Consider the following 15,861-nt stretch of genomic DNA (forward strand, 5'->3'; position numbering starts at 1 on the left):
CAGGACAAACTGTGGTAGAACAAAAGAGGGCAGAGAGGTCACGAGACAACCTTACCTTAGCAGAATCTGACTTCTTGTTGAGTAAACTTTTGCATGCTGTAACAAAAATAAAATAAAAAAAAGAGGATAGAAAGGGGAAAAAAAACAGGTACAAAATTGAGTTTCACTGATGCCACAATGCAAATCCACCTAATTCCTTCTCTGCTTTTACTCCAACTTGGATCTGCAATTAATTACCTAAGAAACTCCAATAACTCATCCTTTGTTGCAAAGCAAACTTAGACGTTTCCAGAGAATAACATGCATTTAATGGATTTCTTGGGCATTTTTCCCTTTGGCTTGTACAGGTTGCTACACTCTGCAAAACCCATTCACATCATAATCCATTCGTTGCCATCTGGGGATAAAAGAGAAACCTGAGAGCAAAGTAAACTTCCTCAATCCATTTCCTGTCGGAAAGACCCCAGCAGATCTAGCAGGAGAGTGATGGACGGACTCAAACTGCCGCCAGGACTGACAGCGATGAGCTCGGTTAATGTAAATCATTGATTTCCTTTAAGGGCTCCGGTCACTTTTCCCTTTCAGTCTAAAGCTCTCAACTCTCTCTTGCTTCCTTTTCTCCCATTTTTCTACAGACACACAGGTTCCCAAAAAATCTTATCTTGTGTTTCTTACCTTTCAATAAGAAATGGGAGAGGGGAAAAAGGAGGAGGGGGGAGGGATGGGGAGGGTTGTAAGAGAGGGCTTAGCATTTCAATACAAGAGAGTAGAGATAAGGGGTACAGCATTTACAGCAGCAAACAATATCAAGTGACAACTCATGCTCCTTAATCTGGGCTGTAGCGCTGATATGCAGCTTCTATCTCGGCCTGGCCATGCAGCATCCAAAGAGAAAAAAAATACACATTAAAAAAAAAAAGAAAGAAAAGTTTTCATTCCACAACCAGGAAAAAGGGAGAGCTGATTGTTCAGAGTGCAAACATCTGCTCCTCATTCGGCTAAATCTTCAACCAAACAGCCATCGAGGTGCTAATCGTGACAGCGGGGGACCACCACGTTCACATGCTCCCCAATTATGGCCTTCCCTCCTCCATTCAAGATGTTACAATTTCACATGAAAGGATGGGTACAGTCAAGATGCTGCATCACTCAAGCGGTATACAAGCGGCTTGAGTGAGGAACGGAGAAGAATGCATTAGAAAGCATGTGAAGGCGCATCACCCAAGAGTTTTTTTTTTTTTTTTTAAGAATTTAACCACACAGGACACCCACATGCGAAAGGCAGCAAGGCAAACACCTTTCCAGAAACATACAGAAATTCTTCAAAACGCACACTTCTGTCACATTTTTTTTTCGATATAATGTGGTTAAAAAGGAACAACATGAGCAAACTGCCAAGCCTTGCCTCAGCCAGAACTCTACGAAGAAGTGCAAGGAAGCAGTTCCAGTAAATTAAAAAAAAACAAGTGACGGGATTTTGCAGTGATGAGTGACATCATCAGAGCACCAAAAAGCCCAAATAAATGTCAAAAAAAGAGAGATCTGGATGATTAGAATAGAGGTGACATGAGAAAGTCCAATCTGAAGAGATGATGTCACACATGATATTTACAGAAACTTACAAAACAGGCAACTTGGTCCAGTCTCAGTGAGGAAGCCCGCATTCGGAGGGCTTTAGCTGACAATCAAACCACCACAGACACCCCGAATCTCAGTGCACCAGTCACACATTCTAGCAGTAACACCCGCCGCCCCCACAGGTTTTCTCCACATTTTACCTTTGCCCTGCCTACACACAGATCCTACAGAGAAGATTTATGCACACTGTAGAGCAAAGAAGACTCCCTCGTCTGGAAAAGTGACAGAGAATCTGTTCTGCTCTACACTGTCTGCTTCTAATGTACTGAATCCATGGAGCCACCATTGGAATCGCCGACCTTCACCACCCATTTCCCACCCAGCAGGATGAGAGCAGAGCCTGATTTTAGTACTTTCAAAACAAAAATTAATCCATCTCTGCATTCACTGTGGGATAAGAGATGCAATACGCATTTGCCACATCTGACGCCACATTCGCTGCCGTGTTGGCCTGTAGCATTCTTTTCTCTTTTTTGAAAGTACTAAAACAGACTTTCGGAGGGGGAGATGAGACGAGGGATGCCTTTAACCTCAAGGGACTCGTCAGGAAGGCTGCACAACGGCGATGGTGTCAACAGTTGGTTTGGGTAGCAGCATTGAAGGCAGCGCTCCCATCCTCCGTCTCTCCCCCAGCTCCTCAACATCCACCTTTCCCACCCCTTTCCCGCACCAGTCCCAGGTCCGACGATGGCAGCACGCCAACCCAGCTCTTGCCGGCCCCCTGCAATGTCAGTTCTCGCCCCCAGGATACATGCCCCTCCTCATCCCCTGCCCCGGTCCGCCCCGTGCCCGTCCTCACAGCCTCGGCCGGGGGAGAGCACAGGAGCATACAGGGTCAGCTGGAAGTCTGGATGGAGCTTGCGAGAAGTGACGACAGAACTAATTTGGAAGATGAAATGGGGGGGGATTACAAGGTCACGGCTAAGTGGCGGTGAGGTGTAAATGTAAAAAGCACTTTGGAGCGCAGGTTGAACTACATCGATTACCACTAAGTGATGTTGATGTACATGACTGCGTACGGAAAATCTGATGTCTTTTGCTGTAATGCAAAAACACATCCATAATACCCTAAATGAACGGAGTTTTGTGTGAGTCTGCATGCATATGTGTGTGAATGTCGATGAGGATGCTAGCAGAGGCTGCATGCAGGAGTTTGGGGATGGTGATGAGGGCCCACCCTGCCCTATGAACCAAAGAAGTGTGTGCAGAGAGGAAGTGGATGGGCGTGTCTCTGGGACGTACCTTCCTGAGCCAGTGAGGCCGTGGAGGAGGCGGCAGCAGCAGAGTTGGTATGCTGCCGGCCCACTATTGGACAGAAATGCTACAGTTGGGAGGGGCTATGCAAATTAGGCAGGTCTATCTCACGCTGTTCAGTCATGGGCCTAGAAAGCCACAGGGCGTGCTGGCTGCAGCCCAGATACATCGAACACTTTGATAGAAATGGGCTACAGCGAAGGCGTGCACCCCTGTGGATCTCTAGGCCCAGGGTTGAAATCGTTAGCCATCGACTGACCAATTACTTAGAGGCTGAGCACAAGGCTTCAACGAAAACAAGTCACTCTCAGCAGACTGATAAGAAAAAAAAAAACGCAGAACCTTAGCAGTCACCTGTTTTTATAACCACCACACTATGCCCCAAACAAAAGGAAAAAAATGTCATTAAAGTCTAGTCTTCCTTCTCTCAAGCATGCAAATGCTCCACGGGCAGCAGAAAAAGAGGGACACAGCCACTCGCTCGCACACAAACACACACACACACACACACAGAGGGAGAGAGACATTAGCATGGACAGAGACGTAACCGACACCCACATATAATCTGGTACATGACAGTGTATCACATTCTAGCCTGCATACATAAATCAGGATGCAATGTTCTCATCATAAAAATAATCCATCGGTATCAATACATCGTTTCTACTACAACACATACGGAGCATCATGGTTCGATTCAGTTTAACGTTGTAAGCAAGCAAACTCCTGTGCACACACAAAAACACATTGTTATTTTGAGGATGAGTGGGTGAGTGTGCGTGTGTGGTGAGGGGGTTAAAAGAGGTGCAGAGGACTCTATCCACTCTCCTTCCTCCTCTCCCTCTGCATGTGCTGCGTGGGAGGCTGAGGGCGAAGGGCACACCCACCTGAGAAGTTTCTGGACACCAGCATGGTGGTGAGAATGGCTCCCTGGAGGAGGAGAGGAAGGAGGAGAGAGAAGTGAGGGAGGTATAATGAGCACACAGAGTTTTGTCTTATTCAACAGGATTTCAGTTTTTCTTTCTAGACTGTTTTGTATTCACTTCTAACGGGATGATGACGTTTTTATCTTTCTGCTTTTTCAACAGCAGTGAGCAGCAATCGAGCTTTAGCGTTTGTTCTAATGACTTAAAGATTACTACTCTATTATTGGGAGATCCACCATCACATTAACTGTATATTCTCATATCTCCAGTGTCCTATAATGCAAATGAGTTTAAATGATGTGACAAAACAAAATAGCTGTCACTTGATCCATTAGTTTGCATGTGTGGCTGTGAATGCAAATTACAGCAACTAGAGCTGGGCATCGCTGGAATGTTTCAATACGGCTGCCAACAGAGGAGGAAGCTGAGGTTCTTAAAAGGTTAAAGACTGTCTCAAGACATGCAGCAATTTAGTGAATTGAATTTGTTTAATTTTTTTACTTAAATCTGTAAACACCCGACAGAAGACTTGACCAGATCTTGCCACAAAACGTAAGATTTGCAGCCCAAACAGCAATGTTAATGACAAAGCTTGATACGTTAATGATCACAGGAAAAACAACTTTTTAAGTGATATAATAGATTCGGGCAGCTGGTCGACTAATGATGGCAGAGTATTAAACTCATTAAATTCCGGATGATTAGCTCCACTGCAAATGACTCTGAATTTACAACATATGCACCAAGGACTGCACCCAGTCTGCATGATGCTGTCAAATGTTTTTTAAATACAGATACATGGTGGGTCTAAAGTAACTGATACATGATAGAGTAAAGAGCAAGAATATAAACTGATTTGCTATGCATGTGGGTTTAAAACCGGAAAGAACTTTTTTTTTTAAATTTAGGGTGATTACCTTGAGTTTTCGGCGAGCGTTGAACTTGCGGAGACATTCGACAGTTTCCTGTCTGTGCATCATGGATGCCACTGTAGAACGGTGCTGTATGAGGACAAAGCAAGAACACAGGAATAAACAAACAAATCAACTCTCAGAGTATGCATTAATCTGCACAGAATTATAGTGTTTTGAAGGCTGTAATGTTGTAATTCTCTAGGTAGCGCTGTGTGAATGTTTTATGTTCAGATCTACTGTACCATAATGTGTAAATGCAGAATTTCTTTTGGATGGTCAGTGAATGAATACTTACGCAGACCCATGGGTGTTTGAGGGCCTGTTCGGCAGTGATTCTCTTGGCTGGGTTAATAGTCAGCATCTGGTTGATCAGGTTCTTTGCCTCTGGAGTCACTGTGTCCCACTCTGGGGACGGGAACTGAGAAAAGTGAAGGAACAAGTAGGTGTGGGTGACAGTTGGAGGGGACAGAAGGAGAGGACAGAGGGATGGAAACGATACATGGTTCCAGAAGAAGTCCGTCACCTGCGGGTTTCTGGCCAAATCGCACCATCTGGGCTCCAGGTATTGAGTTAATTTGTCAAAATTAGGCAGATATGAGAGCAACACTGGTCATTTAACTTTTTGGATTTACAGAACACAAGCTCATGTTCAAGGTCTTTAAACTAGTGATATGCATGATGAGCCAACTAAACAATGGCTCCTTTCACACAGACTCTTCAAGGCGGGACTGTTGCACCTTTATGCTGATATGCTCTTCTGTATGTAAGCTACGGGAAAGGAATTGTGAGGCATCATGGTTGGAGCAGAGATAGTCACAGAGCTGCAAGGAAACGCCCCACTGGATACCGACGCCGTTGTGTAACATGCCATGCCTCCGACAGCAGAACGCCCGCATGAACACACTACAGCGAGATTATGCCAACTCATTTCAGAGTGAACAGCAAATGAGGGCGTAATAAGGAGGTCTTAGCCACATAAGTCAAGTCACTGTTTCTTATATAGTTCAGCAGCTGTTGCACCTAATTGCTTTCCAAAAAAATTGAAAAAGAAATGCTAGTCAGGACAAGAGATAGAAGTCGGTTAGCCTAATTATTAATATGCGATTAATTTACAACACCATTCAACTGTCACCAGTCAGTAGCCGGGGCTGCAGCCCTGTCAGACATGATAATGAAAGGATGTTGTAAACCAGAAAAACAGAGAGTGGGACAGATGTCATCTAATACAACTCGTGTAGTTTGGCAGTATTTCAATCTAGAAAATGAAAATAAGGTTGCATGTCAGAATAAACGGTCACATAACCACTCAGTTGGAGTGATGAGTAACCGCGTTCAGCCCAGGCGTATGGGCAGTTATTTTTTGTGTAGCCTGTTAATCTTTTCCTAATGAGCTGTGGGCATGTTTTGTAAGATGATGTTCACTCGCATTTCAGCTGCATTTACGAAACAATTTTGGCTATTAAAGACTGTGACTAATTGTTTTTTAAATGGTTCTTAAATAAAAGCAATACTAATTTGGACTGTGTGTACTATTATTCATCACTTTCTTCTCAATTTTGACATTACTGAGTGTTTTCCTACTTTTAGACTATTGCGTTGTAAATTTAAAATAGTTTTTAATCAACAAAGTAATTTGACAATAGGAGCATCCCTACTTTAAACCATTTTTATTAAGAGTAAAAACCGTACAAACAGGCTGCACTGTGACTTGGTTATCCAGCGACTGAGGAAGGAGGATACCCCTTCTCTGATTTCTCTCTCTCTCTTTCACACACAGACCCCTCTGCAATGCGTCAGGGAGGCCCTGATAGGATCAATAGCTTTGGACCAGATCTCAATTGGACACTATTAAACATTCAAAAACTGCTTAGCAAACCCCTGCACTGCACCCGCCACAAATACACACCTCACACACACACACACACACACACACACACACACACACACACACACACACACACAAAGCACACTTACATCGTATGCTCCAGCTTTGATCTGCTGATAAAGTTTGTGTTGATCTTCATCCCAGAACGGAGGATACCCCACTAACAAGATATAGAGAATAACACCTGGCAGAAAAAAGATTGAGAAAGGTTGTGTTATCGTTGATGTGCTTAAAACTAAGAAGAAGCTACAAGTACCCAAGAGGAATTCAAACAGGAAAATGCAACAATAAAATAATACAAGTATGTAAGCATGTTTATCTAGAGGAACCTGGTTATTCTATTTATGTGAGATCAAAGTCAAGGGTTTCAAAATTACCCCAAGTTTTAACTTCAAATGATACTTTGTCAGGCTGTAAAATCGGTTCATTCGACTGAAGACAAACACTGTCAGAGTCTGCTGCTTGTTTCTCACCAGTTTTAAAGTAAACAGGCCGACTGCAACAGGTTTACTACCCAAATGTGCAGCTCAAACTCACCACAAGCCCATATGTCCACTGGCTTGCCGTAGGGGTCCTTCCTCAGGACCTCAGGGGAGAGATAGCCAGGAGTGCCCGCAAACCCTGGCCGACAGAAAGTTCAGAGGACAAAATTAAAATCCCGACACGGGCTACTTTTTGTGCAGTCATATGAATGGTTCAAATCATTGTGACCCGTCGGACTATTATGCAAGACCGGATTATGATAGTGTAGAGTCACAAGCAAATGCACATGAATCATCTCGTACCCGCCTGAGAGTCAGCCAAATGCTGGCAGCTCGGCTGTTAGCCAAGACACAATGACCTAAGCATGAACTGGAAAGTGGCAGTGAGCCTCTCAAGCTCCCACAAATATTCTTTGGCTTCCAAGTGGCCGTGGATGTGTATCTACGCAGACGTGCTGTATGAAAGAGGGCCTTTTCAGCAGTGATTCATAGTCAGCGTAGAAACTATCTAGTGCTTAACACCCAGAGAGAATCACAAAGCAGGTAATGGTCCAGCACATTTGATATGAGTGTGTCACTGTTTGTGTTTTCTTACCAAACCAAGCCTGCTGGTCTCCCTGCACTTCAATAGCAAGGCCAAAGTCTGCCAGCTTCACTGCAGCTCCCTTCATCTTACTGGCCAACAACAGGTTCTCAGGCTGACAGACACACAAACACACACACGGTGAAGCATAATGCAGGACACGACATCAAGACAGCGAGAGACAGATAGTTACAGGCACTCTTCAGCAAAGCTCTTTCTCAGAAATATTTATATTTGATGGATTCGACACAGCTTGTGTGGGGGCGGGGTAAAGGTGTGAGAAAGCGACGGAGAGACAGAGGAGGTAGGGAGAGGATGGGTGGTTTAGAATCTCCACAACACCTTATATGGGCATGGGTTCGTAGCCATAGAAACCACTCGGGAGTCATTTAGGCAGCGCTGCAGACTGCATGCTAAATGGAAAGTCTACTTAGCAAGAGACAGTGTGTGTGGCAGCGTTCTAAATGGCCGTTGTTTGGGCAGCGGGACATAAAGGGCCGCAGTAAAAAGCCCACTCAGGATAAAAGGCCAACAAATCAGACAGGCAGCGCTCGAGGTTATTCTCCGACACAAGTGCGCGCGCACATGGAGAAAAGCCGCCCACACATGTCTCGGACATCCCTTGAGGTGTTTTTTTTCGCCGCATCTAGTGGCTTCTGCTCGAAATGGGACAATACATATTATCACCCTTCCTGCCAGGATTACGATCAACACCTTAAATTGCGTTTAGCAGAAAACTGGAGCTCTCTTCCTCTACTTTTGCATTTGAGCCTATCAGCAATTTAGGACCACTCAAGTCCCTCCCACGTTGTTGCACGGGTGGTGTGATGTCACGCGGGTTGTCCTGGCAACTCCTGAGGTTCATCTATGCCTTCGCCTCCTCCCTCAGACTAGACCCCCCCGTTCACAAAAGCACAAAGTGTGTATGTGTCTTCATGCACATACATGTTGTTTGAGTCCTTGTCGTTTCCTTGCCATAGGTGAGAGAGGAAGCCTTCCACGTGATCATGACTCACCATGTCTGTGCTCAACATGGACACACGTGCATGCATGTGCACGTACGCACGCTGGCACAGAGTTCTGGTCAAGGACAGACAAGCTGACAGATCTGACGGCAGATAGAGGAACAGAGGGAAAGAAGGGAGAGATGGGAGAGGGACGCAGGGGAAAATAAAAGGGATGGAAGCAAAACTGCAGCGAGGAAGAGAGAGAGAGAGAGAGAGAGGGAGACGGAGCAACCGAGAGCCATCTGTGTGTTGCCATGGCCACGAGCAGAGGTGTGTGAGTGTGTGGTTGTCACGGCAACGGGCAGCCACTCACCTTGAGGTCTCTGTGCACAATATCATGCTGGTGGATATGATTGACACTCTCCAAGATCTGACTAATGCAATGACTACGGAGAGAGAAAAGGGGACAAAGAAAGACGTGTCAGTCACTGGCCATCATTACAGAAACATCACACACACTGCACATGATTTGACCGTCATGCGTTTGGCCGATGCTCCGCGGAGTACGGTGTGGCTACGAAACGGATGCATTTCATTGCAACATTTCGTGGCCGTCATTAGGAAGAAAGACTTGACATTACTGTTGATCGCTAAATATTTGACAACATGATAATGGAGCTGCTGAAAGCTAAAGATTAGGCATCTTGAGTGTGTGTCAAAAATAAACATTTAACGTGTAGGATGTAGAGATGAAACAATAAGTCACTGAACACATGGCTATTCTGATAATTGTTCAAGCCATTTTTCAAGCAGAAATCCCAAACAGCATCTTGTTACAGTTTCTTGTAAAACTAATATTTTGAGGTATTTGGGCTGGATTAAAAAAGAACCAGAACCAAGATGTCACCATGAGCTTAAAGAACCTATGAAGGACATTCTCAAGTTCTGTCACTTTATTGACAAGAGTGTTAAAGGTCGAGTTTGTGATTCTGCAGACAGACCGTTGATATTTAGCTAAATGCCATATTTGGACAGATAGCATGTGGCAGATTTATCCCACTGCCCCTATTCTCTGCCCTCTCCTGTGTACAAGCACAAACATGCACAGGGCTCACTGGAACAGCATCATGTGGATCGGTCCGGCCCACTTTGTTTGCTTCCCATTTATAGAATCAGGATTGTGTACCAGCTCACACACTGTTCTGTGACAGCAAGCCGGTCTTGAGAAAAAAACCGGATGATTGAATCTGATGATTGTATATTGGAATAGAATCACATCATCCACCTTTAACAGAGCAAATAATCATTTGAATAGCTGATAAGGACAGTATCTCTGAGCTGTAGCTCTAGCAGGATCTGTAAAAGCATAAAACACCATGCTCAAACCCAGTGGATATTGAATTTCACAGTTGCACAACAAGCATTTACTATATAATCACTATTATTTTTCAGAGGTATTATCCAAGTACTATAGTTTAAATAATAAATACTGAGTAACTTGTGTGGGAGGCCGTACACCACAGAGTCAATAAATCTCTATCCCAGTAGCAATTTTAATAATGGGGGCGTCAATTCAGCTGCCACTAATACCATTGCCATTATTTCTCTATCCTGGCTGATGAGCATGTTTCACACTAGCCTGGTGAGTGCGTTGGCTCATGATGCGTCTTGTAAAATTTTCCTACAAGCCAGTACAAGACCATCTTATTACTGTCCTGCACAGTGTGGTGTCGGGCTCCATAATGCCAGAATCTGAAGCTCAAGTTCTTGTCGCATCTCTGGAAAAGGTTAACGGGTCAGAGGTCGAGATCGGCTAGACGGCGTGTTGCCCAGTCTTAATCCACACCCACATGTGTGTTTCTGACTGTGCAGGTGCATGTGCATTTCTAAAGCCCCCCCACCTCATGTATACCAACAGACAAAGACCCCTAATCCAATTCCAGACAGAATTCATAAGCTGCACACAACACAGCCACAGGGGAAAAGAAGGAAGTAGCAAGTGAGGAAAGAAACATTTCTTGTCACAATGCCAAGAAAATATAAGTAACTGTGTAAAACGCCCAACACAATTTCACAGCAGTCCCGGTGATGTCCTCAAACTGCTCGTGTTGTCCGATCAATAGCCACAAACTCCAAGGATAGTCAACTAACTATAATGCAACACCAGTAAAAGCAGCAAATCTTCATGTGAGAAGTTAAACTAACATTTCTGCTTGATAAAAATTTGAAGAATTAATAATTGATCATTGCTGATTGGATGGAAAGTGACGCATGTGATGCAGGAGGGAAGAGAGGCCGGTATATTAATGCACTTGTTGACTGGGGGGGATGCATTTCCTGACAAGAATACCAACAAACCAATTATATGCACCACTGTGCGCTTGTGTGTTCACACTCATAAAAATGAGAGCGAGTATCGATAGATTTAATGGGATTATGCTGTATGTCTGAAGCAGTGATGTTTGTGCATGTTTACGTTCAGATCAGATCGGCTCCATGTGAGTGCTTACCTGGCATCGGCCTCACTGTAGTACTCCCTGGCTACAATGTCTTCAAAAAGCTCTCCTCCCGTCACGCTGGGAGGGGGAGGGAAGGAAAGAGTCGGAGAAGCAGACAGAGAGAGACAGGGAGGCAAAGGAGAGAGAAGTTGTTAGCATACACAAACAAACCGCAGTCACATGCATGGATAAAATGTCAGTGTGTGTGTGTGTGTGTGTGTGTGTGCAGAATGTACTCACAGGTCAAAGACTAGGTAATGAAAACCTTCCTCTGAAATGCTGTCATGGAGTCTCACTGCAAGAGAGAATGTGGGAAGTGAGGCTGAGATATAAAGACAGCAGTTAGGTGGGAGAAATTAAAAAAATTGCTGCAGTGTTCGGCCGGTAAATCTCCCCATTAACTGAAGCTAAAGGGAAAATGCAAGAGTAATAAAAATATCTGAGGAGACGAAGAGAGCGAGGCAGAGCTGGAGAAATAAACGTCAACTATGATTCGTATTGATCTTTCTTACCACAGAGATATGAGCATATCCAGCGGTTAGTCAATTAACCACTATTTAATTCAACCCCACACTCCCTGCAATTATCGAAACTGAGTGATGGTGGCAAATTTCTATACGGCTGGAATGGAGGAGCTACTGTCAGCAATCGATTGCTTGTGATGCATCAAACCTACGATCGAGCTTTGCTGTAGTAGAGCCTGTCACATGCACACCCTCGTCGCAATCAACTTGTTATGACCGTTTATACTTCAACAGTCCTCCTTGTTATATTTCAGAGACACCTGCTATTAGAAAAAGTGCACAAAAATGACCGGAAGTACACATGCGGATATGTACTTAGACTGTCTGGGAGAGCTTTTCTGCTTTTATTTGATCGCTAACAGTGTAGACAGGAACCACATGCTGAGATAAAGAAGAGGATGACATTCAACAAACTTTTACAGCTAGCATAAAATCAGGGCAAACGTGCATCAACCACAGACACCTGGAAAAACGACATTTTGACCCAACCACAAAGCAGTAACTGATGCGAGGTAATTTTCAGTAGATACAGATCTGGTAACTAAATGTTGATTAAACATATATGCAGACTGATGAACAACCACTCAAATTGTTTCGCTGCATTTAGTCTGTTGTAGTTTTTCATCATTTGCAACTCTCACAGGAAAATGATGTCTCTATTCTTAATAAACTGGCACAACACAAAACGGCGTATGTGGTGGTCTGCAACTAGGCTAGCAAACCTAAAAAAGGAAAAAAAAAAAAAAAGCACATTGTCATGTTTCCTGATTACTGACAGTGACAGGAGCAAGAGCTCGGCCAAGACCAGAAGTGGTGAATACAGCCCTCATACTGCCACGATACTGCGGTAACCACCACAGCTCTGTCAACTTAACTCAACAGCAGCAGAATGACAAAGCAGGATCCAGGCGTTAGAGGATAGACTTGAGATGCAGCTTAGGTTTAGTGTCGGCAGAGAAACAGTTATCGTTATGTAAAATGAATATCAGTTGTATAATAAGATGAAGTAGGATGCCCCTGCAGCAAGAAACAAGAGCGACTGCTCTTTCCTCCTCCTCCCATCTTCTCGCTCTCCCTCCATCTGTCTCCTACTCCTGCTTTCGTCTCTCCATCTGTCTCTTTTTTCATGCCCTCTTTTGTCTAAAGTTCGAATGTAGACGATGCCAAAATATGTCAAAAAGAGGAGAAAGGACAAGAGAGAGAGGGGAATCTATACAGAGAGGGGAAGAGAACAGGAAAAGTAGGCGAGGGGCGAATGAGTGCCTGAGGGGACGACGGAAAACTAGGACATGAGGAAAAAAGAAATAAGGAGTGCAGTGGGAAAGGTGTCATTGATTTTGTCATTTCGCCCCTTTGTGCCCTTTAACACCCGTCTTCTCTGGACATCTCCATTATAGCTGCATAATGCATTTAATTTTTTATCATCACTTTAATAAGAATTTCCATCAGAGAGTACCCAAAGAATCTTAAAATCAGAAAGTCGGTAAAGCAGAGGACATTTTTCACAAGCACAACTGACATATCGCACAGACATCTCAGCAGGCAGAACAGATATCTGCTCTCCACTCAGTCAGCAAGAGGGAAAAGCTTGAAGATAACCTTCAGTGATGTCCCATTCAGACTGGGATCACTTTATTTTGTGTTTTAACTCCATGCTGGTGATGTCATTTTCTTATCTTTCTGTTTCTGCACAGCTGGTCTGAACAAGTCTGTGTCCAAAATTACACCGTCGCTCACTTTTCTATATATAATCATCAGAATTTTGTGTCATCGCTGCCAGGTGGAGACGAGCACATCTATAAAACGTGACCTGATGCATTGTGGGATTGTTAGCACAAACTAGCAGCACACATGCCAAGGACACCACTTTCTGACTGAGAACACAATAAAGCGAATGCACTTTCACACACCATCAAGTAACAAACAGCAAATGCTCTATAAAGTAAACGGATTTCCGACACAGTCACGAGCTAACAAAACCCAGAATAAGGCCCTGAGCTTGTAGCATCTTGGTATTAATTCGTAACTCTAAAGCCTCTTTGTACTTTCTAAGCTAAAAACAAATTCTGGTGGGTGTTAATGTTGAATAGTATACTGATTACGAATCCCATTTTTGACTATATTGTTAGTGTGACGTCCACATGCAGCCTGGAGAAACTTGGAGAGAGTGAGAACAGTGGCTTATCCAGTTATATTCAGAATTAACTCAGGTTTTCTGTAACACAGCTAACAGGTTAACATCAGGGGATGAGATAAAAGCAAATCAATCTGCCTTGTGATAAAATTACTGCAAAATAGAGCCACCAACATGCAAAACTGTACTGATCTTTGTCAGCGACGAACAGTGTAATACACAGCAAATATTGACACCGTATTTGTGGATTTTCATGCTTGCTTTCCATCATTGTAAATTTGTAGATATATTTGATGATAGTAGCATTAGGAACAGGCTATCTGGCAAACAGATTCTATGGCTTTTGATTTCCAATCCCAATTCTCCACACAAATCTCGCTGAACTCATCTGGTCATGCGATTATTTTTTCCATACGGACTGCCTGGATACAAAGCCGGCCAAGCTTTCGTTTTTACCTCAAGTCACGATTTGACGCTTCTTTCAGTCTGTGGGCTTTTCCGTTTGCAAAATAAGATTCACCTCCAAGACACATAGAGCACCCAGTGAGCTTCATCCATTGGGGGGGGTCACAAGCAATCCCAATTTTTCTTAGTTCGTGCAGAGTTGCAGAGTTTGAAGAGCGCTGCAATCTATTTATTGACAAGTTCTGTAGGATTCCTCTGAAAAGCGGATCATATGCCAAATACGATGCACCGAGTGTTCACAGCTTTTGCATTTCTTTCTCCATCTCTGTAGCTCAGGAATAAATGAGGCGACTGCGTGAGTATTAGATCCTTTTAGATTAATTGACACGATAGCTGGAATTTAAAGTACATACACAACATTTTGACTACACTTGCACAAACTAGCTCGTGCCATTAAGCCACTTGTGGTTTTAATTATGTGGCTTGTAAGCATTGCCTCTTTCATGTGAATGTGCTTGCAGCTGGATAGAAAAACGTAGAATTTGCAGTTGATAACTTGCCGTGTGATGCCAGACTTAGCTGAGCCGACTTTGAGACGCAGGCCTCCATTAATACCTCAATTCACATGATTATATTATTCAGGTTTCTGACCGTTTCTTGGCATCCCTATGAGTCCCTGTAATTTTTGCATTGACGAGTAATCTTCAAACTCTAACATCATTCCAGTTCATCTCGACTTGGATCCTGAATATTACCGTTAGCAATAAAAGATGCATCCTTGAGATACAGCAGCATGAGGAGCATCAAATCATCTAGCATCTATCCTACAGTGGATTTTTCTGATTTAAACACTGCTTCACTCAGGCTGAAGATGCAACTACACAGCAATCACCTATTAAGCAATAACAGCTCTGGTTTCTTTCAGAATACCCCAGTTGGTTAGTAGATATGGCTTGTTAGTTCCAGGAAAAAAAGGTTTAGGATTAAAGTAGTGTAGCTGCTTGTTTGTGCATTAATTTAATAAACCAGAAAATCAATCATCATCGGAGTACACATATGCGTGCAAGACAGAAAATTTGATTTCATACATTATATTCCATCCTGCAAATAAAAACACAAAACTGATATTTTTCTTTTCTAGGTCTTTGAGTTACATTTCAGCAAACAGGAGTTTCTAAGGTGAAGGATATACTCTTGTACTCCACATATTAACTCTAACAAACAACATTCTTAAGTGCTTCAGTTGAAGGGCTTCTTTTTTGGATCCAACCAAAAACAAAGTCCAGCTGCCGTCCACTGAGGCATGGAAATTTACTACCACCTTAATTTCTGACTTTAGGAAATTCTCTGTTGCAGATATTGAATACTACAATTGCATTATGTTCAAGGAAAGCCAAGACGACTACACAGAACCACGCAACACGCTTTTGGGCACAGAAACTCACCGATGTTGGGGTGCTTCAGGAGACGGCAGATACGGGCCTCTCTCTCAAGCTTCTGATGGTCTGAGGAGAGAAGAAGCACAGTTTAGATAAGACAGAGTCGCAAAGTATTTAAGGATATAAACAGCAAAATAACAGACAATATGACAAAGCAACATTTAGTCAAGTGATTTAGGTGACAATAACAATTATGCTTCTTAATCCGTAGTACACTGACTAAACAAACACC

At 43.5% G+C, this 15,861-nt stretch overlaps 1 protein-coding gene across 7 annotated transcripts in view; it reads right to left on the minus strand.

Moving 5' to 3' along the window:
• LOC110948379 (calcium/calmodulin-dependent protein kinase type II subunit gamma-like) overlaps nt 1-15,861 on the minus strand; it is a 40,846-nt gene that overhangs the window by 14,788 nt on the left and 10,197 nt on the right. For 5 of the 7 annotated variants that reach the window (XM_051940004.1, XM_022189867.2, XM_022189868.2 and 2 more), the window contains exons 3-14: nt 15,636-15,695; nt 11,368-11,422; nt 11,140-11,205; nt 9,003-9,075; nt 7,695-7,797; nt 7,155-7,238; nt 6,707-6,801; nt 5,028-5,150; nt 4,736-4,819; nt 3,780-3,822; nt 2,881-2,943; nt 56-96 (exon numbers count right to left, since the gene is read on the minus strand). In XM_051940004.1, coding sequence (XP_051795964.1) covers nt 56-96; nt 2,881-2,943; nt 3,780-3,822; nt 4,736-4,819; nt 5,028-5,150; nt 6,707-6,801; nt 7,155-7,238; nt 7,695-7,797; nt 9,003-9,075; nt 11,140-11,205; nt 11,368-11,422; nt 15,636-15,695 — 890 coding nt within the window. The remainder of the gene's footprint in view (nt 1-55; nt 97-2,880; nt 2,944-3,779; nt 3,823-4,735; nt 4,820-5,027; nt 5,151-6,706; nt 6,802-7,154; nt 7,239-7,694; nt 7,798-9,002; nt 9,076-11,139; nt 11,206-11,367; nt 11,423-15,635; nt 15,696-15,861) is intronic. The other 2 variants (XM_022189870.2, XM_022189875.2) reach the window with 1 other exon arrangement.

This window comes from Acanthochromis polyacanthus, chromosome 19 (genome assembly GCF_021347895.1).
Source record: "Acanthochromis polyacanthus isolate Apoly-LR-REF ecotype Palm Island chromosome 19, KAUST_Apoly_ChrSc, whole genome shotgun sequence".
In the NCBI taxonomy this organism is placed as follows: Eukaryota; Metazoa; Chordata; class Actinopteri; family Pomacentridae; genus Acanthochromis; species Acanthochromis polyacanthus.